General features: G+C 38.8%; 1 protein-coding gene across 2 annotated transcripts in view; it reads left to right on the top strand.

Annotated features, from left to right (window-relative positions):
• HUNK (hormonally up-regulated Neu-associated kinase) overlaps positions 1 to 27912 on the top strand; it is a 152388-nt gene that overhangs the window by 53446 nt on the left and 71030 nt on the right. For both annotated transcript variants that reach the window (XM_060234337.1, XM_060234338.1), the window contains exons 3-5: positions 14435 to 14490; positions 18273 to 18408; positions 21193 to 21320. In XM_060234337.1, coding sequence (XP_060090320.1) covers positions 14435 to 14490; positions 18273 to 18408; positions 21193 to 21320 — 320 coding nt within the window. The remainder of the gene's footprint in view (positions 1 to 14434; positions 14491 to 18272; positions 18409 to 21192; positions 21321 to 27912) is intronic.

Raw genomic sequence — 27912 nt, 5'->3', positions numbered from 1 at the left:
TTAAAATGTATTCAAGCAATGGATTTTTGACCTGCTCCTGCAAGAGCATGATCTGTTCTTGTTGCAATTGAAATAGAGAAGTAGCAGAATACAAGTAAAACTTAATTATGCCCTTTCCCAGCTACACCTTTTTCTCAGCTTCACCCTTGGCAACCAGCCTAATGTGTTTGTTGAGCTCTGACCCTTCATTTATTTATTTATTTATTTATTTATTCGAGATTTATATCCCGCCCTTCCCACAAGTGGCTCAGGGAAGGGCGGGATATAAAGTGGCTTCATGATTTCCAAGGCCTGCCTGTAACATTTGCAGAGCAAGGTTAATTTAAACATTTAGCAATATACAAACTTTAAACATCTAACTGTTTTAATTCCTGCCTGTTAGTACTGCATTTAACTTACATATAAAGATAAACATGTTTTTGGGTCATGATTGTGTATGGAATGGACGTTTTGTCTCCTGCTAAACCCAGCACAGAGTTGCAAATGAGTTTTGCCGCTGTTGTATTTCACCGACAACTAGCACTTTCTACTCTGCACCATGCAAAGTAAATTTTGCAAATATGATTGCTTGTTCCTGCTGGAGTTTACAGAGTACCAGCTCTCTCACCCTCTTTCCTGACTTATCCTATACATAACGGTTGCAAATGAGGGTTGTCTGCTTCTCTAGATTGCAGAAACTCCACCTCATTTCTTGCTGCTGATCTGCTCATTACACTTTCTAGAATCAGCTTTGGAAAGTTCCTACTTGCTAGCATTCAGAGCTTACTTGAATTGAAGTTTGTATCTTGGTGTAATTTTTGATGCAATTGCAAAACAGATGTAGTTAATGTTGAAAGATGCTGATATTAAATCTATTACTTTGAAAAATATTTTTGCAGTTGAGACTTGTGTAGCTGTAGAGTGGAACATTTCATTAAGCCTTGCATTAATGCAACACAACTTATTCATTTTTTAACGTTATACTTGAATGGTGGTTAGGGAAGTAGACAAATGTTGGTCAGGGAACATCAAGGAAATGAAAAATAAATTTTTAGTGGCAACCCTGGATGCAGCCCTATTTAGAATACCACGTGTGTTCTGGACCCTGTATCTAAAAAAAGATATTGCAGAACTGAGGGGGGAAATCAAAGGAGGGTAACCAGGATGATAAGGGGTCAGAGCACATTTCCTATGGCTAAATAGACTGGGATTTTGTAATGCTGTGGTATGCCATTAAAGATGGTTGTTTTTGTTGTTGACTGGGATTTTCTTGTTTTGAGAAAAGACAACCAAGGCAGAAACCATGATAGAGGTTTAGAAAATTATGCAAAGGTTAGGAAAAGAAAACTCCTTCCCCCCACTTCCAATAATACTAGACTTTGGGGGCAATTGATTCAAGACATCTAAGAACTTCTTCACTCAATGACAAATTGCGGAATATACTGCCACTAAATACAGTGATGACCACTAGCCTAAGGCAATTAGACATACTGATGTCAGATAGGTCTATCAATGACTAGTAGTGTAATGATTAAAGGGAGCTTTCATGTCCAGAAACAGAAAACCTCTGAATACCAATGCTAAGAAGCAACATAGGGGAGATTCTGTGTCTTGTTTATTCTCCTTCCAGGGCAATTGGTGGTCCACCATGGGAAGAAGAATGCTGGACTAGTTGAAACACTAGTCTGATCCAGCAGCACACCTCTTACGTTGTTCTAGCATACTCATGGAAATATAATTTCTGCATAGAAATGTGAATCAGTTATGAATCTAGTAAACAGATGTGCTAAAGTTTGGTTTTTCATAACTATGGACAAAATTGCTGATTCCTTAAACCAGATGGAGTCTCATTTGGGCTTGAGAAATCTTCTGGATAAGTGGATCCCAATTTTAGATTATAAATGCCAAGTTAAAGAATTTAAAAATATATATATTCAGATATCTACATCATAGTTTATTTTGTTTGCTTAAATAGTAATATTTTGTGGGAAATATTTTTATTTAAACAGTTCTTTAGATTGAGTTCCCACAAGGTATTCACAGCTGGCACCCTGCTGCCACTTCCCATTGTGTGAAATGTAAGATGTAGATTTGACCACAGTTATATCTAAATTTAAATCTACTGCAAAATGGCTGAAGATGAATTCAGTGGTGACATGGAAAAATGTAAGCTAAGTTGCAAGCTGAGAATATGGTGAAGCGATTGCACAGTCATTTAATAGTATGGTATTGCATCCAAACCAACAAACTATGATTTGAAGTCATCTTCCAATCAGAATAGGGAACTTTGGTTTGAACATGGTTTACAGTCTTCGTTTGGAAGGTAAACTTAAATTATTGTTTGCTCCTTTCCCTGTAATGGAAAATTTAGGGATTTTGTTGAACAGGAAGTAATCAGAGCATGAAAAGGCAGTGAGGAGTATCCTAACACAAGGATTTTCCCTGTACACTGTTATCTGTTGGTTTTACTTTTGTTCAGTTGCTATTAAATTCTTGACAGCCTGATTTGAAGAATTTGTACTGGAGGGGTCACTGATTTCTATATATTTTATATTACTGTGTTTTAATGAATAGCCGTAAGCCACTTTCAGGGCTTCTGTGGTAGAAATGTGTTCTCTAAATATAAATAAGAGATACCTGTTTTTTACAGAATTGCTTTCTATGCTTTGGTTGCATGCCACGTTATCCAATTAATAATGGATAGGCCATAAAAGTATGCAGTTACTACATGGCACCCATTAATTCATGCTGTTTGTTACCCATTTGAATTCAAATGGCTTCCAAAAAAAGGATTGCTAAGTCTAAATGTTAGAAAAACACAGTTCATTCTTACAGTTATTTCTAATTACACTCTAAAAATAACCACACTAACTCCTCATCTGTGATCTGTAGGTGTTCACACTCTTTTCATGTTAAAGAAAGCATGATTATTAGAAGTCTAATGTGGGCTAGAATTTCTGGTTACTGTACCTTTCACCACCTGTTCTTCTGATCACAGAGCTTCTTTAACACAGCTGAGTGCACACTGCATACAGATAGTAGTTAGAATATATCCTTCCCTTCTAGGCAAAACAATACCAACCAAACTTGCCTTGAATATTGTTTAGAAAGATGTAGAATTGTAAATAACTTGCTATAAAATAGATAAATAATTATTGTTTGTAAATCACTTGCTATAAAATAGATAAATAATTATTGTTTGCAATACAATAATCAGCACTGTCTATTCTAATGAATTCTGGTTAGTGAACAAATTTAAGGATTTATGGGACCAAATTCAGTACATGAGAAAATATTTTTCTGTCATGCATATGTAAGAGATTGAGCTACGAGGAATCCAACAAATCAATTTTCCAATTCTTCATTCCAATTAGTTTTTTTAATCATTAATTGACTTCCTGTCAATTTCAGATTCTGACCTGATAATGCACCTTCCTTTGCCTTGTGAACTGTCTTGAATTGTAAACCACAGTTGCAGACCCAGTGTCAACCGGTTTTTGGAGGGATGCCTCCTTCTTCCAGATTCCAATGACTAGGCAGAGACATGTGGTTCAGAGAAACAGCTTTAATTTTCACTTTTGCAAAAGTGGAGAGGAAGACCAAGTAGCATGGCTGTCTCCCTCTGGCTAATTCGTGGTCAAGCCTGAGCTTTTATCAATCCCCGACGTCACAAATCCCTGCCTTCCCCTGTGGCAAACAGCCAATCGAACGCAGGGGGCACAGTCTATCTCATCCCGTTCGCTATCTCAGGCTATGACCATATCAAATACAAACATCCTATAACCATATAAGGTAAACATCCTACAGCATCGTTTTCCCTTGTTTTATTTTATTAAATTCAAAGTTCTAAACCTAATATAACTCTACAACTACTACCTGCCCCAATGGCCTACCCGTCAAAATCATATTAACTTGGCTCACCAAGATTCTAAAAATGCTTTTTACTTCATATTCTTTAAACTTATCCCACAAAAAATAGAAAGCAATTAAGACAGATCTTTAACTCTCATTTCTACGTTGCTATGAAACTTTCAAGAGGAAACGGCCTTGCCGCAGACCACACTGACAAAGGCCGGAAATTGCCAGCAGAGAGATAGGTACACACTGTTTTCGTCCCTGCTAGTTACTCATTTATCCTTTTGCTCATGCTAAATATTGATTCTGCCTTGTTTCCTAGCAAGCCTTAAAGCAAATGAGAAGCATTTTTATTTACCTTAGATTAAATAGGGCTAAGATCTATAAAGGAACAGTGAGCAACAGATGTTAGCAAGCTATTAATAAGTCTGCAAGAGGAAGTAGCTTGCTTGCCCACAAGCCACAGGAAATTGGGTTGCAGAACCAGTTCTTCTTCTATCTTGTTTTATATGTAATCTTCAAATGTCAAGAAGGAGGTGGGGGCTCCCTGACTCCTAGTAGCTGAAACAAACTGCTAACAATGCTTCTATAGGAAATGCTTACAAGGGGGGGGGGGGCTTCTTGTTTCCTCATCTAGTGTTGAATGTATGTTTTATATAGAGAAACATGATTGAATAAATGAACATTCTAATCAACATTATTAATTTCCTAACACCAGCATTAAAATGGGTGGGGGCAAAGGTGAAGTTAACAGTCTAGGTGCAATGCACACAGCTGTGACAATGCAAAATTTAAAATATCATTCAAAGTCTGCCTTTCTCACTTGGACTCAAGGCAGATTACACAGAATAAGTATTCATAAACAATACAATAGGATTAGGATTGTAGAACCAAGCAGAAATCTAAAAACAGAACTGAAGCAAAGCATAAGCCTTAACATGACACATTAAATGAAAAAACTTACATAATAGGATCTCTGTTTCAGGACGCTAAGAACAGTAGCTTTCTAAATAATTTAGGACAGTGTAACTCTATTTAAGAGCCCTGTGGTGCAGAGTGGTAAAGCTGCAGTACTGCAGGCGGAGCCCTCTGTTTACGACCTTAGTTTGATCTCAGCGGAAGCTGGTTCAGGTAGCCGGCTCTAGGTTGACTCAGCCTTCCATCCTTCCGAAGTCAGTTAAATGAGTACCCAGCTTGCTGGGGAGAAAGTGTAGATGACTGGGGAAGGCAATGGCAAACCACCCTAGTCTGCCGTGAAAATGTTGTGAAAGCAACATCACCCCAGAGTCGAAAAAGACTCATGCTTGCGCAGGGGGACTACCTTTACCTTTTTAACTCTATTTAACACAATACTGTTCAAGAGAAGGGCTGGGTGGGGGAAGCTAAAAGCTGAATGTGTGTTGGTGATGCAGCCAGTGTTACTATATCACAGCTAGGCAGACCAGAGGAGAGACACCTTCCTGCCTGCTGGAGCCCCACTCCCTGCATAGGGCAGGACAGAAACTGATTGGCCAGCCTGGGAGGAGAAGCTCTGAAGGTCCAATCTGATGCTTCCGGGAGGTCCCATGCTGTACCACCAGTGGTGAACAGTAGCCCTTTGTAACTCTCTCCCCTTTGCACAGGCCCAGGCTCTGGTAAGTTTGGGGCCCAGACTTGATGGCTGTATTGCAGTCCATCCACCAGTTTCCCACAATCCATACATAATATTCAACCAAATGTGAATCAGCTATCCCTTGAAAGGCATAGAGCAGGGATGTCAAACTCATTTGTTAGGAGGGCTGGATGTCAAGTCTGCTTCAACTCTGGTCAAGTCTGTATTCCATCTCTGGTTCAGGGGGAAGCATTCTGGGTAAAAGCCACACTGTATGCCAATGCTGCTAGCTCGAGCTCTCCTTTCCCCCCTCCCTTCCTTTGTTATGTAGTTCTGCTTTGAAATGGGAATATGTGAAAGAGATTATAGTGCCTTCTCAGGCTGGGCACTGGGGGAGGTTTCTCGCCCAAGGCCAACAGGCCTGAGAACGAATTTGTAACATCAATGTGTGAATGTGCCCTGCATAGTACCCCCTCCCTAAAGAATCCCTTTGAAGTATACCTTATATGATTACACTTTACTGTATGGTCTTCAGTCTTTCAATCTCTCTGAGGAGTCGAGGACAATGATATCAATAAACTAGAAACTTTTTATCAAGAAGGTCTCGTTATTGAATCAGCCGACTTGACATTGGATCTGACACAAATAGGATCGTGTGGGGCCGGGCCATGTGTGTCATAAAATGTAATGTGAGGCAGCAGAGATATAAACTTTATAAAGGACACAAACAAACATAATTGAAGATATTATGTTTTAACTTAAAATACAAACATGCTTAAAACTCTTGAAATATGACTGGAGAAGTTCAAAGATGAGGATAGGACAAGGGTGAGAAAAGAGCCCCACAGGCTTGATTAAAGCCCTGGAGGGGTGGGTTCTGGCCCGTGAGCTGGACATTTGACACCCCTGGCATAGAGTGTTTCCAGAAAAGGGTCAATTGCTCCCTGTTGGCAGCCCAGCAGGGGTCTTAATAAACCAGCCTCCTTCTTAAACAAAACTTTTAAGTTCCAAACTATACCTATCACACTTCTGATTAACAATATTTTTTTTCTTTAATTCAAGCTCAGGGGCTTCAATCAGAAGTGGAAGAGCAACAGAAAGAGGAGAAAGACAGCCTGCAAGGTTAGAGAGCAGAAGCTGCTGAGTCTGTCTCAGCCAGTGCTTTTTAACCTCTGAGGATGGCTGCAAAGGTCTGCAGCTATCCTTGGGTGAGGTAAAACACACAGGGACCTTCTTGTCTTATAAAAAGATAAGGCTGTGCAAGCAGCAGTCATCTCCGATTCTGGGGTGACGTTGCATGACAACGTTTTCACAGCAGTTGTTTTACAGGGTGGTTTGCCATTGCTTTCCCCAGTCATCTATGCTTTACCCCCAGAAAGCTGGGTACTCATTTTACTGACCTTGGAAGGATGGAAGGCTGAGTCAACCTTGAGCCAGCTTCCTGAACCCAGCTTCTGCCAGGATCAAACTCACGTTGTGAGCAGAGCTTGGACTGCAGTACTGCAGCTTACCACTCTGTGCCTTGGGGCTCTTCTTCTTGTCATATACCTAATATTGAACTTGGCCCCAGAGTGTGGATCAAAGGCTCCACACAATTGGGCTATGTACAGAAATAAGAGCTTTTTCTACAAACCTAAGGTTTGAAGAAGGGTGGGGGAATGGGAAGGTTTTAAAAAAGCCAGACTAGACAAATGATGTCTCTGTATATGAAACATTACAAGAAAATATTCCTTTCCAGATGAGATGAGCTCTTGCAAAAATCAGGGCTTTTTTTTGTAGCAGAAACTCCTTTGCACATTAGGCTACACACTCCTGATGTAGCCAATCCTCCAAGTAGGCCCTGTAATAAGAGCCCTGTAAACTTGGAGGATTAGCTATGTACATCAGGTTGTGTCCCCTAATATGCAAAGGAGTTCCTGCTATAAAAAAAGGCCCTGGCAAAAATACATTACAAGAGTCAGTCACAACAGAGACTTATCTGGCTCGAAATTGGATTGGGAGGTTCTAAGGTAGAGGGTGGGCTGTAGGATCAATTCTGGAGGAGCTTTCCCTGCTTTGGAGCCATAATGGTGATAAATAGAGCAAATGAATGGACAGCTGGAGTGAAAATTTTTCTGTCTTCCCTAGCCATGGCTCAAGATGGGATTACAATGAGTAGGATCATCTATTTGAAGGAAAACAATGAAATGGAGTTAATGAATTTCCTATATCCTTTGAGTCCTCATGTTGATTATGGAATGAAGGCTGCTGATGTCTATATTTGTTTTGTCCCTTTTTAAGTCAGAGAAGCTTCGCTTGAGAGCCAGTTCAGTGTAGTGGTTAAGTGCGTGGACTCTTATCTGGGAGAACCAGGTTTGATTCCCCACTCCTCCACTTGCAGCTGCTGGAATGGCCTTGGCTCTCGCAGAGCCTTGAAGGGGCAGCTTCTGTGTGAGCTCTCTTAGCCCCACCTACCTCACAGGGTGTCTGTTGTGGGAGAGGAAGGTAAGCCGTTCTGAGATTCAGAGTGAAGGGCAGGGTATAAATCCAATATATATATTTTTCTTCTTCTAGTTTAATATTCCCCCCCTCCCTTAATTTGATGTTTATAGCAACAAGTACTGAGAACCCCAATTTTAAGAACACATACTTTCGTTGCAAAGGACCCTCCCCTTTTAAGCTTTTCTATACCAGCAATGCCTCTGTGGGATGAATTGTTATGATTTTGAGAAGGCCTGTCAACTTTGGAATGTGGCTCATTGGTTTTTTAAACTCTAAAAAATCCAATCTCAAATCTGAATTTGATGGCAATGATTACCTCTAAGAAAAAAAAAGTCCTAAATGGTACTATCTGGTAAAGCATTCTCTTTTTAGAAGGTATTTTAAACAGACTTTCATGCTGTCAAAAATAGGATGAATATTAAGCCTCCAAAGGAAGTAAGGACAACAAAGACAATGAGAGTTTTCATTGGAGTTAGCAGGAACATCCCACAGGAAATTCTGAACAACCTTTTAAAAGTAATTTTAACCAGATTCAATCTCATTCAGTGCAATTACTGTCAGAATGTCAAAGAAAGGAGTTTAGTAATGTACCAGCAGTAAACACAGTTCCATTTATATCTGTTTTTCCTGGTTTCTTGTATGGTAGAATTAAAGGCATATCACCACTTGAACTTCATTATCAAGTCCTAGAAATGCTTTAGGAGACAGGAAAATATACTTGTTTATGTTTCTGTCTAGATCTAGAATGCACAGGAACAGGGCCAGATCCACCCAGTAGAGAATACAGGACAAATAAAGGATACAGGCAAATCCAGGGAGTTCAGAATTATTTGCTTATGGTGGAACAGTGGATAGGAGTTGCCATTGGGAACATTGGGTCTCTTTCCTCATGCCTGTGTTTGATTGTTGTGCTGTGGCATTTTGGCTTTTTGAAAATCTTTGTCGAGTCCTTTGTTGCCCATATATATTGTATGATTTTTTTTTCATTTTCCCCTGGGTTTAATATTATTCCTCAGTGGTTTTAGCTCTTTTTATTACGTTTATTGCCACTAGTATGGTTTTAGAAATCTGATTTATTTTTAATATGTTGTCTTCTTAAGTAAGTACACTATCTTTACATTACTGTTGTGTAATTTACTGTTTAAATTAACTTGTGTACGAGTCAAACAAATAATAGAGGTGGAGTAGAAGTATATAGGGTTACCAGGTTGGTGTTGGAAAATACCTGGAGACTTCGGGGATGAATCTGGGAGAGGGTGGGATTTGGGGAGGGGTGGGGCCTCAGCATGGTACAATACCATAGAGTCCACCCTTCAAAGCAGCCATTTTCTCGGTTTTCAAAAGTTTTCAGAAAAGTTTGGAAAATAGGGGACAGAAAAAAGGAGGGATAAAAGCACAGTACATTCTGGTCTTATTTTTATAAAATACTTCCCAAAATCAAAAGGATAGTTCTACCATATTTTCTTAACACATGTTATCTCTTATTATTTTAATCTAAATTATATATATATATATATATATATATATATATATATATATATATATATATATATATATATATATATATATATATATATATATATATATAAAGTTATATAATATAAATCTTTAGTTATATTCTGGTAGTTTGCCAATTTTATTCAAAATAAATTTGAAAATTCGATTAAAGATAGATATTATAAGCACAGGAAAAAAGAAATCAGATCACACCAGAGGATCTTAAGAGTCGTGAGTGTCCAACCAAACATAGAATTTCATCCAGTTTTTTCTCGCTTCTTCTTTAGATTTCCCAGCCATCAATTGAGATAAAAAGTCAAGCTCTGCAGTCTCTACTTACCATGCCTTGTTAGCCGCCCTCAGCCTGCCTTTGGCAAGGGAGGGCGGGGAAAAAAATATATTTATTATTATTATTATTATTATTATTATTATTATCCAAAACTTTCCCCAACAAATCCATTTTCGAGGGAATTTCCTGACATTTCCATCTCTGTGCCAAAAGGATTCTAGCTGCAGTGTTAAAATGTGCCAACATGTGTCTCATTTCTTTAGAATAGTCCTCTGGAAATATGTTCAATAAAAAAAGTTCTGGTTTAAAATGTATCTGAGTTTTCATAATTTTCTGTAACATTTCATGTACCATTTTCCAGTAGTCTTTCACCATCTCTCACGTCCACCACATATGGTAAAAAGTACCAAATTTTTTTGTGCACTTCCAACATTTATTAGACATTAGTGTAGATCTTGCACAGTTTCTGTGGGGTCAAGTACCATCTATAAAATATTTTATAGAGGTTTTCTTTAAAAGTCTCTGACTTGGTTAGTTTAACATTGAATTTCCACAATCTTTCCCACTGTTCTAGTGTAATGTTGTAGCCAAAATGTTTCCCCATTGAACCATGCAGTCCTTTACAACTTCATCTTGTGTCTTCATTTGAAGTAGATATGCATATAGTTTGGAAATTAACTTTTCCTGTGGTCCCAAAAGAATTTTATCAAATAAGTATTGTTCACTAGTGAAGCCAAGCACCTTGTCTTTAGCATATCTGGATTCAGCTTGCATTCTCATCCACCAATTCATTTTAATGTCCATGTTTTCTAGTTCTTCTTTAGCTTTCAGTTGATTATCTTTTCCCAACAAATCATCATACTTGTAGTTCTGGTTTGCTTTTAAAAGATTTGGGTGAGTAAATGCTTCTACTGGTGAAACCCATCTTGGAACTTTTGAATAGATTTTAGGCTTTAACCATGACCAAGTATGGTATAAAGATTTCTGGAACCAATGATTCTTAAAATAAGAGTGGCCTTCAAGTCTTTGATACCACAAGTAAGCATGCCATCCCATAGTCAAATCGTGTCCTTCTAACAACAATTGTCTCTTATCTTTCAACAACATCCAATCTCTTATCCACAAAAATACAGAAGCTTTATAGTACAATTGCCAGTCTGGGAGACACATACCTGCTCTTAATTTGGAATCCTGCAAAGTCTTTAATTCTGGATTTTTTGCCTTGCCACACATATTTGACAACCATCTTATTTAGCTCTTTAAAAAAATCCACTGTTTAGAAATATTGGAATAGTATGAAAGAAAAATAATAGTCTTAGTAAAATGTCGCACAGTCGAGTTCGAATCCTTGCGACCCCATGGACAAAGTCACGGCAGACCCTCCTGTCTTCCACCAGCCTCTGAAGTCTGCTCAAATTTGTGTTAGTTACATCAGTAACACTGTCCAGTCATCTCATCTTTTGCTGTCCCCTTCTTCTTTTGCCTTCTGTCTTTCCCAGAATCAGGATCTTCTCCAGTGAGTGCTCCCTTCTCATTTGGTGGCCAAAATATTTGAGCTTCAGCTTCAGCAACTGACCTTCCAGGGAACAGTCAGGGTTGATTTCCTTAGGACTGAATGATTTGATCTTGTAGTCCAATGGACTCTCAAGAGTCTTCTCCAGCACCACATCTCAAAAGCATCTATTCTTCTGCGTTCGGCCTTCCTTATGGTCCAGCTCTCACAGTCATACATTACTACTGGGAATACCATCGCTTTGACTATACAGACTTCTATTGGCAGGGTGATGTCTCTGCTTTTTATTATACTGCCTAGGTTTGCCATAGCTGTCCTCCCAAGGAGCAAGCGTCTTTTAATTTCATTGCTACAGTCACCATCTGCAGTGATCTTGGATCCCAGAAGTGTGAAGTCTGTCACTACTTCCATCTCTTCCCCTTCTATTTGCCAAGGAGTGATGGGGCCAGATGCCATGATCTTAGTTTTTTTTATGTGGAGTTTCAAGCCTACTTTTGTGCTCTCCTCTTTCACCTTCAACAAGAGGTTCTTTAGGTCCTCTTCACTTTCTGCCATTAGAGTAGTGTCATCTGCATATCTGAGGTTGTTAATATTTTTCCAGGCAATCTTAATTCCGGTTTGTGCTTCATCCGGGCCGGCATTCCGCATGATGTACTTTGCATATAAATTAAATAAGCAGGGTGACAATATACATCCTTTTCAAACTCCTTTTCCTATTCTAAACCAATCAGTTGTTCCATATCCCGTTCTGACAGTTGCTTCTTGACCCTTATACAGGTTTCTCAGGAGACAAGTGAGGTGGTCTGGTACTCCCATCTCTTTAAGAACTTGCCACAGTTTGTTGTGATCCACACAATCAAAGGGTTTAGTGTAGTCAATGAAGCAGAAATAGACGTTTTACTGGTACTCTCCATAATCCAGTGAATGTTGGCAATTTGATCTCTAGTTCCTCTGCCTCTCCATTTGGAATCATCTTTGTATGTCTGTTTGTGTCTATTCACATAAACATTAAACCTGTTTTGTCTTTATAAAAATGGTCCATAGATGATTAGTAGACTGGAGTAACTCTGCATAAGATTTCATTAAAAATAAAGATTCGTGGGATGTTTAAGGAGGCTGAATTATCATTTCACCCCAAACATTACTAATTAGGATCCCTGAAGTGTGCAAGCATAGCAGTTTTACATATCCTCTGTTCATTTCAGTATGGGATAAGCAGAAAAACTTCTACAAGGATAACTTTGTGCCTCCTGATGAATAACACAGCTACATGTTTTGTGTGAAATGGGAAAGAACTCTGCTTCTGACTTACAGGCCATTTCCCTTCCGCAACCAACTCCCCAGCTAAATTTCAGAGTAATTTACTGTACAAAGTATACACATAAATATCTCTAAAAAGATTTAAAAACAATTAAAGTTATGAATTACTGCTTCTTTATGCAGAATATACAGTGGAATCCTGAGCAAGCCACATGCCGTTGAAGGGTGTAACTGTTTAAAATGATACTGACGGCTAATGAAGTTTGAGCAAGCTCTCCAAAAACTACCCCAAGACTGGTCAGCAGGGCGGGACCTAGACTGTTCGGCACTCTAGGCAAGGCTAACTACTTGTGGCCCCCTCCCTCAAACACACGGGTCCATAGGATAGAATGGAGAGATTGGACTACCACTACGGCCGAATTCCAGAGAAAGGTTGCTCTGCCAGACCATGTCTTTCGGAGACTCTGAGAGGCATGGGGGGCTGAGAGATCTTTTCCCTGATTTTGCACACTGGCGTGCAAAAGCAAAAAGACTCCAAGAGGTGCAGGGGGGTGCAGCATCCAATTCTGTGCCCCTGGACCATTGGTGCCCTAGGCGATGGTGGGTGGTCCGGTCCTGCTTTTCAGAACTGAAATGTGTTTTGCTTTATCTTATTAGCCAGCTATGTCAATCTCAAAGAAAAAGTTTCTGGGAGAAAGTCCTACAGTTGGATGCAGACAATAGTAAAGGGCCAGATTTGTGCCCTCATAGACTTGAACTCTTGGACTGATAGAATCCAGAACATACACTTAGCTAAAAATGGCCAAGAGGGAATTTATACCATCTTAATCCAGCACCTATGGCTTTCTAGAGATTCCTGCCTCATGCTTCAAATTACCAGCTATTGCTTTCCCTCCCAAAATAAATATTTACAACATCCTTTGTGGGCTACAGATATTTGGGTGATTACTACTAGTCTAGTTGACAGATGCTTGTCAGAAGAGGGAATAATTAATTTTGTCTATCTGATACTCATTGGTACTAACAGAAAGGTAATCATTTTTAAAGAAGAGACCTCCACATTTCTAGGATAGAGGCTTTTCTTCAAACGTAACCAATAATAGTTAACAATGTGAGGAGTGGGAAGAGCTGGGTTAAACTGTTCATGATGTTCATTTATTGTACTTTCCTGCTTTGAACTTCAGAAAAGTGACCTGTAATTTTTACATCCATTAAGTAAATTTTTGATCCAATCAGTATTTAAATTTAAACGATGTTATAGTTAGGTCCATGTATACAGGACATACTGTGTATGTTCTGACCAGACAATGGGACTATTTACAATGATCAACCATTATACCGATGATATTTTCAAGTGTGGGGGTTGGGTGGAAAATCAGCCATACCATTAATTTGATACAGATGAAAAATGGCAGTAGTTAATGGAACTTTTTACAACTTTGCCCATGTCCATAGGGGCTTCTGCAGGTGCCAATTTGCAAAAGGGCAAAGTCAACAACTGCCCATATTCGTGATTTCTCTGCTGTGGCTCCTGCTTTGTGTTATGGCCTGCCAGAGAAGGTCAGGGAAGCTTCTGCTCTCCTGGTTTCCCACAAACTATGCAAAATTGAACTATTCAAGAGGGCTTTTCTGTGCAGATAATAGGGTTGCACTGTACTAAATGGTTTGCAAACTTAGCTGGATAAATGATTAAGGACTGTAGTCTATAATACTGCTATAGTAAAAGGATACTGTTATGTAATCTCTGTATTGCTTAATATGCTATACTTCAGTTTTTTCTGGTGGTTCCAGACTTCTAAAAACCTAATGTACTGATTATTGAATGTCCATTTTGTTGATTGTACTGACTCACTATGTGTAATCAGTCTTGAGTCTCAGTGAAAAACAAATAATTTAAGTAAATAAATAAACCAAATGTCAAAACCTTCATTGTTTCAGTTCTTATTAACTATGGTTTTTTATGTTTTAGAGACTTGAAGATAGAAAATCTCTTGCTAGATGAAGACAACAATATTAAACTTATTGGTAAGACGTTTTTATAACCATTCTAATAATTGATGATTCAGTGATATCATTAAAAATCCAAATATTCTCCTATGTGTTAATGTATTGGGAGAAAACCCAAATGTACTACTTGGAAACAAGACAGCTGACATCAGTACGACCTTCAGCGTTTTATAATTGGAGTAATAGACATTTTTAATTTATAGTCTCTAGCAAGCTCAACTCATTTGGCAGACAGTTGTTTTTCTGTTCCTGTGAATAGTGTATAAAACGTATACCCTCAACCACTAATCACCAGTTTTTCCATAGACAAATACATTACTTGAGCTCTTTCCAGAAGCATAGTATTATTAAGATTAGAAAAATATTAGCATATATAATCCAAGCCAATGCGACCTCATTGCAAAACTCAGGGCTCCTTCGTGTCTTTTGAGAATGAAGGCGCAGTTCTGATTCTTATTGTCTTTTCTTGTACAACCCTTGTCAGTAGCAGCCAGGCAAAAGCAGGAATTCCAAGCTTTACTATTTTCTCCACGTTTGTAGTGTTCTCTCATGTAGGTTTAAGGGCTTCTATTTCCAGAGGCTTCTGTCTCTGCTTCTATCAACAGAGGTTCTTAGATCATACCACAAGAAGCAAAACACAACTCTGTACAATAAGGCTACACTGCTGCAAAATCAGAATGAAAAATTGATTGAAAAACCTTTTATTAAAATTGTCAATGGCCCCTTGATTTTACAGCCGCCTGTTCACTACATTCAGAGCATTATTTGTCAACATTCTGCAGACAGCATAGATTACTCATCTCCATTCAGTATCTGTTAATAACACCCATTAACGCTAGTTGTGGGCATTGCAAGGAAAATATTCCCTTAAAAGAGAACATCTGCTTATAGTTAATTTTGTGCCTACACGTTTTCTGCAGCAGCAAGTCTGAATGCAGATGACTGTTACTTCAAGAGAGAGGCTTCTTTTTCTCAGAGGTGGTGAAAATTATTACCTAAAACTAGGACAGCAAATCAGTGAATGAGGCATACTACCCATAGCTGGTATATGAGAGTGCTTCTGATGTTAAAAGGGTGTAGAATATTTAATATATTCTTTAAAATAATTGCTTTGACCTTTAATTGTTTCCCTTTTAATTAGATTAAGTAAACTTGGGAAAATGTGTAAAAGAAAAGGTGAGGTCAAGATTGTATTGAAGAATTATCATAAATCATTCATTAGCTATTACTTGCTAGTTCAGTTTAATGGCTAAGTGAAAGCAGATGGTTTGTAAAATTCTACTGACAGCCACAGGTGGGTTTTAAAGAATTTCTATAATTTTCTTATTAGGTGTTTGATCACCTAACAGTACCTAAAGCTAACATCAAAATACAGATACTGGGAGGAAGCATATATACGCAAGAAAAAGTAGATGCTATTGCATTCAGAAGTGTTCAGTTTGCATAAGGAAAGTCCTTTATAATATGGAGAACAGTTTGAGTAGCAATGAAACACTCTGTCCTCAGATCCACATACATCTGTGATTTCCATAATGCAGTGGATTGTATTCAGTTGTATGCCTCAAACTGAACAGGACTATTTAATATCCTTGACTAACAAACTGGAATTTTTAAACAAGATGACCATTTCATTTTTTAATGCAATCATTTGGCTGTACCTTTAAATTTTTAATGTAAGAGAATGGTCTTGAGGCATTTAAGAATTCTTAAAATTATTACAGTTATAAGACCCTCAGCAAATAAGTGTGGCTTATTTAAATGCAGTGCCATTGAATACAGTACAGCCATTCTTATCTGCATAAGAGTTGCATCACACCATCCTTATTTGTGATATGTGCCACTGTAATGGCCCTGATATGTAAGATTACTTAAGTGTTGGTGTCATATGACTCAAGGTGCTCCTTCAGGCTCCCTTAAAGTATGGAGTGAACTCGGCTTGCACAGGATAGCTGTTCATATCTGATTCAGTTGTGGGTGTCCTACCTAAACATTCATTTCATGGTAGGTTTGCAAATCTCAAGTTGGGGGCAGGGGATCCTCTGGTTTGGAGCCCCTCCCCCACGTCAGGCTATCAGAAAGCTGTGAGTAGGGGAATGGCCACTGGTGTTCCATTATACCCTTCAGAGGCCAGTCCCCACAGAGTATAATGGAATAGATCTGTGGGTATCTGGAGCTTGGGGGGCTGTTTTTTCAGGTAAAGGCACCAATTTTTCAGCATAGCTACTGGTGCCTCTCCTCGACCCCCCCTCCCAAGTTTCAAAAAGATTGGATCATGGGGTCCAATTCTATGATCCCGAAAAGAAGGTCCCCCCATCCTCCATTATTTCTAATGGAGGGGAAGTCATTTAAAAGGAGCACAGTCCCTTTAAATTGACAGCTAGAACTCCCTTTGGAGTTCAGTTGTGCTTCTTCTTGTCCATCTCCCAGAGCCTCTCTCTGCTGTCCTGGAGCCTCCTGGTAAGTCCCCTGCCGGCTTGTCAGCCTCACCTGGCAACCCTGTTTCATGGGGTGATCCCATTCTGAATTATATGGAGGCACGTATCTGCCCCATCTTTCTCATGAATCCTTATTGGTTTCATCATCTGCAGAAGGGAGTTCACTCAAAGAAGAACACTTTTAAGGATTATACCTGTGCTTTGATGCCAGGCTGAAATATGCGTTAATATATGCTACAAATAAATGGATAGAAATTTGCTAAGTAATAATTCCATTGTTACAGCTAGCTAGTCTAGGAGAATAAAAGGGATTTTATCCTATACACCCTTGGTTTAACACCATTATTTTAGCATCAAGGAAGACTTATCCTATATACTTTTCTTGGGAAATTGTACTGCTTTTTAAAGTTTTAACAGCTGTTAAAGTTAACTGATACCTTAATGTTACACTGCTGAGAACCCCATTTAAATTAGATGGGATGGATAAATGGATGGATAGGTCAGATGTTTCTGTGTATGAATGCCATCCTACTGGTTCATTTATATAGAATAGTATCCAGAGCCTTTTCATAATGGCTAGTATGGCTCTTCCTTATACTACCAGGTCACCTTCTCAGCAGGCTATTGCCACACAACCAGGTAAGGAGCATTCAGCCTGCCTTTATACCAAGGCGAGGTCATCTTGCCTTTACACCAAGGCAAGATCATTTTAGGAATATCTGTCAACTGATTCTTCCTCAGGACTCTATACATGGCTCAGTTCTTGCTTTTTCCAGTTGAGTAGCAATGAAAACTCTGTCCTCATATCCACACACATCTGTGATTTCCATAATGCAGTGGAAATCTTTTTCCTGTTGTGTATCAGGTTCTTGGGGGAGAATGCACTGAAAGCTGCTCCTAGGGGAGGGTTAATGCTGTGCATCCAGCAGAATGACAGTGGCTTGAAGTGGCAGTACAGCGCAACAGGGGAAGTATATATAAACTTCTCTGGGGCAGCTCCACATACTGTGAGTACCAAGTCAGCAGGATTAGATCTAGAACGTGTATCATCTGTTCTCCCCTTTCTCTGAAATAGTTCAGTAGGTTATTTTATATGTAGACTGACTTGAACACTTGAGTTTATATTAATCTTTGTCTTTAGGCATTACTCCAATTTCCTGAATTAATTGAAATTTAATTAATTGAAAATTAAATTTCCCTTGGATCCACATATATTATACATTTTAGACAAGGAGGATTCAACTAACAACCATAAATGAAAGCAGACCCTTTAAGTGGCCAGGTCAAATGGCAGAAAAAACATATTTGGAATGTTCTGTTGTCCCATTGCAGCATTTAAAGAACTTTTTCCTTTCCCTTCCGCAGACTTTGGCTTGAGCAATTGTGCAAGTATCTTGGGTTACTCTGATCCTTTCAGCACACAATGTGGCAGTCCAGCCTACGCAGCACCAGAGCTTCTTGCAAGGAAAAAATATGGTCCCAAAATAGATGTTTGGTCCATGTGAGTTTCTAATTTTGAAAAACCTATTTGTTTGGATTTTTTACCTTTATGCTAGCAATAGCATGAAGTTCTAACTGTAATTGCTGCTGAAGAAGAGAAGAGCATCCCACTTTGGAAACTGGATTATATTGCTAATGATTGTAATTGTTAGTGTTGTCACTGCAGTGCAAAGTGCTAAGAGCCTTCTAAGCATTTTTTAAAGTGAATGCAATCTATTCAGTTTAGTTTGATGGTTGAAATTCTCAAACTGCAAACTAAGGCTGATTCTGAGAATGGGAGCAAAAGTTACCCAGGCAGGCTTCTACTATGCTGTTGCTCAGTTAGCACTTAACAGAGCTCTGAATTCTCTGTAAAAATTGTGCAGGGTTCATCATTAAAGGCACGGCAGTGCTACCTGCTTTTTGAAAGTAACACCTGTCCAGAAAAGATTGGATTTCTCAATTTATTTTTTGTCCTCTTGTTTGAAACTTTGCATTTATTTACTGGTCTACAGCTGGCAGTGGTTAACTGGCGGGTTTTCTGGGAGGCAGGGTTAAGTACAGTATATCACTTTGTAGTCTAATTAGTTTATTTTTTATTATTACAACTTTGTAGTAGTGCTATAGCAATCATGAAAATTAAATACAGTATATTAATGAAAGTGGCTTAGGCTATAAAGTGAAAAGCAGTATTTATTTCCTCCATGAAACACTGATAATTAACATTTGATTCATTCATGGGTACTGTGACTGGTCTCTGGAAAGAACAGGCAGTGATTATTTATGCTTGAAATGAAAGAAAAAGAGGAAAAATTAAATGAACAATTATATTTAAAACCCTCAGTAGCACTTGGACTATTCACACTAAATGGCCTGAAGCTACAGCTGCATTTTTTTTAATTACCATGAATCAGATCTAATAAAAGACTGACAGGAGGGGTTCTGATATATGGCAAGTTGACAATAATGTTGTCTGGATTCCCTATAAAACAAAGTAAACAACTATGGCAATTTCAGAGTTAATGGCTAGTGTGAAGCAACAGAGGACTCTGCTCTGTTTTCAGTGCACTGTTGTGAAAGCAAGAAAAATGTTAGCTGAAGAAACTGATAAAATTATTTCCTTTTGTAGGAAGTGATATAAGTTTTTCAGTGACTGTACAATCTGAGTCATAAGAATTTAGTATTCCACCAGATAATGAAGTAGAATTGTTGGATGTATTTCAGAGAATTTTTAGGCTGCCCTATACTATTGAATTCATTCAATATGTCTCAATGCAGTTAGAGGAGTGATGAGTTTTATCCTTCAGAATTTTTTTTTACAAGCAGCTACTTTTGTGAGGGTGTTATTTTTTAAAAAAAAAAAATGGTGGAGCCCAGTTTACAGTATCAATGCTGAGAGAAAATCCAAAGCAAAACTGTCGAACAGCTCCTTAATTGGTTTCTCCTAGGGTTATCCATTTGCAGCAAGCTGGAGCTGCAAAATGAAGGAGCTCTCACTGTGATGTTAATTCAGGCCAAGGGAATGCCACTGTTCTTCTGTAAGAAAAAAATGCTGTTTAATTTATGGCCTTTTCCTGTATAGTAGAGGCTATAGTAATATCTTATAATGTGCTGATTTGGTCCTCCCAATTTGCACTGCTGAGTGTATGGAAGCTGTATAGTGTGAGAATCAATACTGGAGGCGACCTCTGTGCACATAAGTGCAGCCAGGAGATGTCAACACCTCTTAAAATTGAAAACCATGTATTTCATTTGCATCTATGTTAGATAAGTTGAAGAGAAAGTACAAGTCTCTTTGACTCCTGCACATTATGTAGCATCTGAAGCCAGTCTTAGTTCCCAGATTGGGTTCATATACAGCTGCCTTGTATTGAGTTACACCATGGAACCATCTAGCCCAGTACTATCTGCTCTGAATTGCAGCTGTTTTCCAGAGTTTCAGGCTGAGAAATGTCTCCCAACACCAGCTTCCTGAGAGATGCCGGGGATTAAATCTGGGACATTCTGCATGCAAAAAGGGTGCTGTACTATTGATCTATAATCCTCCACATAATTTACTGTTTGGCCAGCCAATCTTGTTTTCAAAATGAATTTTGCGCCATGTGTTGACATGAAGAACTAGTAAAGTGTTAAAATTAACAAGATAGCATGGTCTAGTGTAACAAAATCTACTAGGGACAACACACAGGCATGGCCTTTGCATTCAGATAGAGATCATCAACTAAAGCCATGAGTCTTTGGAGAACACTGTAAGTCGCTTTGTGTTGCCACTGAGATGAAAAGTGTATAAATTAACTAACTAAATAAATAAACATCGCCTGACCTGAAGCTGGACTGGAAAAGGTCCAAAGTGCATGAGTACAAGAAGGCCTGGAGTTGGTCCACCACTACTCTCTCAGTCACATGAAGCTGCCTATACTGAATTAGACCATTGGTTCATCTAAGTCAGAGAGCAATGGCTCTCCAGGGTCTCAGGCAGACAGGTCTTTTACATTACTTATTACCTAATCCTTCTAATAGAAGATTGAATTTGGTACCTTTTGTATGCCAAGCATATAGACTACCACCAAACCACGGCCCCTTCCAAGGGCATAATAGAGAGAGGGTGATAAGTGGCCACATCTCTTTTCTGTAAGGATGATTTTTTAAAGGAGGAGACTGATGACTTCTTTGAATGGCAAAGGGAATGTGTACTGAGTTACTCACTAATTTATGATAACTTCAGTGACTCGTTTATGCAATCCTTTACTAGTAAACATCTAATCTCTGCTTGTTTCAATGTTTCCTCACTGCTCTTCTTTTACAGCGGTGTGAATATGTATGCAATGCTGACGGGAACACTGCCATTTACTGTGGAACCGTTCAGTCTGAGAGCTTTGTACCAGAAAATGGTTGACAAAGAAATGAATCCCCTCCCCACTCAGCTCTCCACAGGTAAATAATATAGGTACTGTTACAGTTTTAGTCCATACGACCCTCACAATTTTGTGCATGAACCCATTAGTTTCATTTAGGCAACGACTTTAGGCACAATTTTAATGAATCTGCTGACTAAATATTCTGTGACATACTTGCTACTTCAAAATGTAAAATTGTTAGAGATTCTAGTATTGTTTTGTTTTGTTTTAAATCAGAATAGATGTAGTCTTCCTCAGAGTTGAGCCACGTACAACTCTATTCTATTGAGAATTTTATTGACTTGCCTGGACCATATAAAAATATTAGTCTGCCTTTTCAGCTATGTGGAACCTTTCACCCACCCCACTCCAGTTTTGGGGTAGTGGCTATTTCTTATTAAATCCTCTCCACCTTCATATTTTTAAATGTTAGTCTCTATCTCTTTTGGCCCTGGAAAATTAAACAAAGGCTGTGTTTCAGAGTTTCTTGCTGTTTTTTCTAATTCATCAATACATGTATGATAAGAGAAGCCATGTTGAATCAGGCCAATGGCCCATCCAGTCCAACACTCTGTGTCACACAGTGGCCAAAAAAACCAGGTGCCATCAGGAGGTCCCATCAGTGGGACCAGGACACTAGAAGCCCTCCCACTGTTGCCCCTCCAATCACCAAGAATACCATGAGTCTTTGGGCCATCACTGCCCCAGACAGAGAGTTCCAACAATACACTGTGGCTAATAGCCACTGATCTCTGCTCCATATGTTTATCCAATCCCCTCTTGACGCTTATGATTGTAGCTGCCACCATCTCCTGTGGCAGTGAATTCCATGTGTTAATTACCCTTTGGGTGAAGTACTTCCTTTTATCCGTTCTAACCCGACTGCTCAGCAATTTCATGATGAGCATTTTCTTGGAGAAGTTCCTTGTGGTAGAACTTCACAAGAGAGCTGGGATCCAGGAGAGTTCCTAAAAGTTGTCATGTATGTTGATTAAAGTATACTCAACATTCCAGGGACAGAAGTATGTTAACTGCTGTATGCCATATGCAGTATGCAGAAGTTATATGCCATAACTAGAACTTATGACTTTGATTTCTATTGAAATAATTGGCCAATTCTTGTAGGCTTTTGCGGGGGAAGGGGGGAGGGGACAGGATGTTTCAGTAGGAGATTAACAGAGGTTATAATGTGAAAATATCTAAAATAATCCATAGGAGTTATTAATGGTGTTGTGTTTGGTTCATCTAGTTGGGAATTGGTAGTTTGGAGCTATATGGATATAAATCTGTTCCTTAAGGAATCATTTATTGTTTGACTAAAGTAGTTTCATACTAAATTGACTCTGGTGCTTTATATGAGAGCTATTGAAACTGTTGTCAGCTGAATACTTCAGATATTTGGATTTTTCAGTGGTCAAATGAAATAAATGGAACGTTTCAGTCTTTGCTTTGGTAGGGGAATTTTTAAAATAAAAAACACCAGTGTCAGGGAGAATTAATGTGAAAAGATTTACATCCATAAAAATAAAAATGAAACCCAATATGATGAAAGTTGTTTGTTTTGACACACAGATGTTTAATACAATAGTTCTTGTCCTTTAGTTATTATGTCAGCAGAACACCAGTATTCTTCACTATACTTCAGAAAGTGCAGCATTAGATTGTGATCATCAGAAGGAAAAACTTTTGATTAATTGATTGAGTCTTTCTCTAGGGAGAATGTCACTCTGTAGAAACAAATGTCCTCTGTGGCCATTGCTAGGCAACCACAACAGTATTGCCAGGTGAAGCCTTCTGTCAGTAACAGCAGGGGGAGAGACCGGAGTCCTTTTTGGTTTAAAACAATTTTATTATCCTGTAATATTTTTTAATAATACTCATCATCTATTATTAAAAGTTCTTACAAAAACATTACATTTTTCTCCTCCCCCCCCCCTTTCGTGACCTCCAACGGTGTATTTTAAGTAAATTGCTAAAACTAAAAGTAATTTTTTCAAATAAAGAATCTTCATTAAAAAATCTTACAGCAAGAAGATAAAAAGAAAAGAAAAAACCATATGTAATAATTATAATCCATCTTCATTATAATCTTTTAGTCCTTATAAAAAAAATTAAAGAGAAAGTATATTCCCGCTTTTTGACTATTGTCCATGTATACTTCCTCCAAAGTTCAACTATTGTCAAAAATCACCAAGTATCCTTTAACCTTCCATTGTTTTTCAACATATATTTGAAATTTTCCCCATTAATTTTTAAACTTCTCTAGATCATTTTCTTTTAAGATTCTTGTAAGCTTGTCCATTTCACTCCAATGCATAACTTTTAAAGTCCAGTCCCATTTTTCTGGTATTTTATCCTGCTTCCACATCTGCGCATATAATGTCCTTGCAGTTGAAAGCATGTACCAAATTATCGTTCTATCTTGTTTAGGAAATTTTTCCATTTGTAATCCCAACAAAAAGATGTCTGGGAGGGCGGGCGTTGCTCTAAGATGGCAGACATGCTTTGAGTTAGCTCTGCTCTCTTTGCCTCCTTTCCTTCAATAAAAATCGCTATGGACATCACCAAAAGGCACAAACAATGAAGAAAAGTTCCCGGAAGACGCCTAAATCATCAAAACAACCAGTTAAGTCAGTTGAAAACTTTTTTCCTTCCTTATCTTCTAAAACCATTGTGGGAGAGACAGGGCCGTTAACACCAGCTAATATGGCCCCCGTTACTAACTCTTCCCAAACAGAAAATGATTCTGACAACAATGGAGGCCCAATAACAAAGAAAGATCTGTTTGTTTTCAAAGAGGAGATATGTAATTTCTTTACAAGCTCAATGACAAGCTTGCTCCAGCCAGTTAATTTAAAACTAGACTCACTAGCAGCTGATTTAAAGGAAACTTCTTAAGTGGCAGAAAATGCCACTGAAATGCTCTACGCTGCGCAAGATGAAATAAAATCACTGCAACAGTTCGAAATGAGGGCGTCAGAAAAAATCATGATGCTGGAAAATCGCTGGAGAGAAAGGAACCTCAAAATTAGGGGGGTGGAGGAGGGCACGGAAGATAATACTTCCCTAACCAAACTGGTGGTGGAATGGCTTAACAACTGCATGAAAAATGATGGCATTTCGCCTAATAACATATCTAAAACATATAGACTGGGCTCAAAAGCATTGGGAAGAAACAGACCGAGGGACATCCTCGTACAATTTAGTTCCCTGGAGGCTCGAGACATTATACTCCAAGAGGCACGTAAAGCTGACTTCAAATTTAAGGGGGGAAAAATCCTTTTCCTCATGGACCTTTCTCCAGAAGCTATAAAAAAAAGAAGACAACTGAGAATGGTGTCTACGAAGCTGTTTGAAAAAAAGATTAAGTTCCGCTGGAGTCCAGCCTCCGACATCATGATCTTCAAAAATGGCACGTTTTTCCAAGTGTCTGATGGCATTACGGGGAAGGCTTTACTAGCAGCTATGAACATCGCACTCAACCAAGAAGAGGAGGAACAACTGCTTGCAGTAGATAAAGACATAGCCTGACTGTATGCTGTTTTCAAGAACTGGTGCGGTCCCCATCAATTCGCTTTGGTGCCGGCAATTGCCTTTTTTTTTTTTTTTTAGGATGTCGAGGTATGAGGAGCCGAAAGACAATACCTGCTACTGACCAAAGCTGCCAAGACCTATAAGTTCTGTCATTATATTTCTTTAACTTTATATATGTTATTTCTATGTCTTAAGTATGCTGATTCACTTTAAACCGCTCTGTGCAGAAGCGGCTCTTCGGGCATCGTCATTACTGTGTAAATGGTAATTGCAGGACGTTACCTACCACTGACTACAGTCGTTAAGCCTTCAAAGTACTGCTATTACATTGCTTTAATTTTATTTATCTCTTTTTTAAGTCTCAGGTTTGCTGGTTGACTTAAATCAGTTCTGTGCAGTAGCTCTTCTTGGGCACTGAGTTCTCTGTTTCAGCAAGTTAAGTACTGGAGGCTTGATTTTTGATTTTTGAAGATAGCATAGGTTGTTAATTATAACATTCTCATTGTTTAAAACACATAGTTCGGTTTAAAACCTCCAGGAAATAGTGATATCCTACTCTACTAGTAATGTATGTATTCTAGAAATGAATCATTATTATTTAATGACAGGTTATTCCTGTTACTACTGTGTTTATAATTGGAACAAATATTTTTTTTATAGATGGAGGGGATAACAAATATGTTGCTGTAATAATTTTATTAATTATATTAAGTAAATCTTACTGAACTTACTGAACTCTGACAAGCCAAAGAGAAGTCGATAGAATTTTGTAAAACAGTAAAGGGAGGGGAGAGAGCACTTATTTTGAATTCCAACAGATTTATAGTGCCCTCCTAGTATTCAAGTGTAATTGTACTTGGCCTAAGGTTTGGTGCGATTACACTCTCAGTTCCTTCGTGTGAGCTTTATGTTTAAAGGCTCTCTTAACCCTCTCCATAGGTAGAGGGGTGGAACTGAATCCCATTATTTGAGGATTTTGTAAATTGTTAAATAGTTTTTTCTTTTTCTTTTTACTAGAGGACATAGTAAAGGTTTAAAATTTTGTTTATTCTGGTTGTATATGAATCTACTTGGACAAGCTGTCAAGTTGAACTATATATAAGAAAGTTGAAGTAATATTGAGTACAAAAATGTCTAACCACATAAAAATAGTATCTTGGAACTGCAGAGGAAATTGTATCAAGGTTAAAAGAATTTCAAATCTTATGTATAAAAAGAAAGCTAACGTTTTGTGTCTACAAGAAACTCATTGCAAGAAAGTGAGTGATCCCATCCTAAAATCTAAATGGTTCTCGTAGGGTTGCCAAGTCCAATTCAAGAAATATCTGGGGACTTTGGGGGTGGAGCCAGGAGACTTTGGGGGTGGAGCCAGGAGACATTGGGCCGGAGCCAGGAACAAGAGTGTGACAAGCATAATTGAACTCCAAGAGAGTTCTGGCCATCACATTTAAAGGGACAGCACACCTTTTTAAATGTCTTCCTTCCATAGGAAATAATGAAGGATAAGGGCACCTTCTTTTGGGGCTCATAGAATTGGACCCCCTGGTCCAATCGTTTTGAAATTTGGGGGATACTTTGGGGAGAGGCACTAGATACTATATTGAAAAATTGGTGCCTCTACCTCAAAAAACAGCTCCCCCAGAGCCCCCGAAACCTCCAGATCAATTCCCCATTATACCCTATGAGAAGACGTTTCCCTCTCCACCCCCCTCCCCCTCCACCCCGCCCCCCCCCCCCCCCCGTTTCTGGCAAATCTGATGCAGGGGACTCTGTACTCACGAGTTGCTGCCAGCTTCTCACAGCAACACAGGCACACCAGCTGGGCACTTTATGGCATGGAATAGGAAGCCAGCAGAACTCACCTCCGGAGGTGCAAAGGCACATGGTCCTTTGGGGGCGTGGCTGGGCTCCCCTCCCTTCACCGGCCAGCTGACTGGGGACGGGAAACAGCCTGAGAAATCGGAAGAGCTCTGGCTGCTGCGATCGGGGCTGGGTGGGAAGGGCTGCCGTTTTCCCCCTCCCCTCCCCCCGCTTTCCCTTTTATGGCCAGCGGGGGGAGGAGGCTCCAAATCGGGAGTCTCCAGGCCTAGCGGGGAATTTGGGAACCCTAGGTTCTCGCAAAGCTTTCAAGCACCAGGCTCATCCAAGGCGAGAGGAGTTGCCATCCTGATATCTAAAAGTATCCCCTTCCATTGTGAAAAAACTTTAGTTGACCCCCATGGTAGATTTCTGTTCCTTAATGGTATTCTTGATGGCTCACCTTTAACTATAGCGTCAGTTTATGCCCCAAATAATAACCAAATGGAATTTCTGGAAACTGTTTTTTCAAAATTAAATGAGTTCAAGAAGGGAGAAGTAGTGATTGGAGGTGACTTTAATCAAATAGATGATCCTAAGCTAGATAAAACTTACAAAAACAGATTTGAGGCGAAAAGGGTACAAAGCAAACCTAAACTGCAATCTTTGTTCTTAAAATATGACTTGAATGATGTGTGGAGAACACTGAATCCAGGTGTAAAACAATATTCTTTTTTCTCTCTAGTCCACAACATCTATTCTCGTATTGACTACATACTCATGTCTGTTGGTTTGTTGAGGCATACAACTGAGGCTGAAATTGGCTCCCAAACTTTGTCAGATCACTCAACTATTTCAGCGTCCGTTGACTTACATAACATAGAAGACACTAGCCACTCATGGACCTTAAATTCTTTATTATTAAATGACCAAAGTTTTTGTGAATTGGTTATTAAGCAGATAGAATATTTTCGTTTCAATACATCATGTGGGGTAAAACAGGAACTTGTGTGGGATGCATTTAAAGCAGTCATGAGGGGTAACCTCCTCTCTCTGGCGACTCACGGTAAAAGGAAAAAACTATAAGTGAACTACAAAACAAGATTAAAACCTTAGAGCTGAGGCATATGCGATATGGTGGGAAAAAAACCTTTAAAAAGCTAGAATTTGAATGCAAAAAATTAGCTGTATTGGAAACTTCCCAAATCCAAAAACAATTAATGTATTTAAAGCAGAGGTATATTACCAAATCTCGCAAATATCTAAAACTACTAAAAAATAGGATAGTCAAAAAACAG

This window comes from Heteronotia binoei, chromosome 3 (genome assembly GCF_032191835.1).
Source record: "Heteronotia binoei isolate CCM8104 ecotype False Entrance Well chromosome 3, APGP_CSIRO_Hbin_v1, whole genome shotgun sequence".
NCBI classification, from domain to species: domain Eukaryota; kingdom Metazoa; phylum Chordata; class Lepidosauria; order Squamata; family Gekkonidae; genus Heteronotia; species Heteronotia binoei.
Note: the sequence above shows the minus strand (reverse complement) of the source record. Positions and strands in the feature narration are given on the sequence as shown.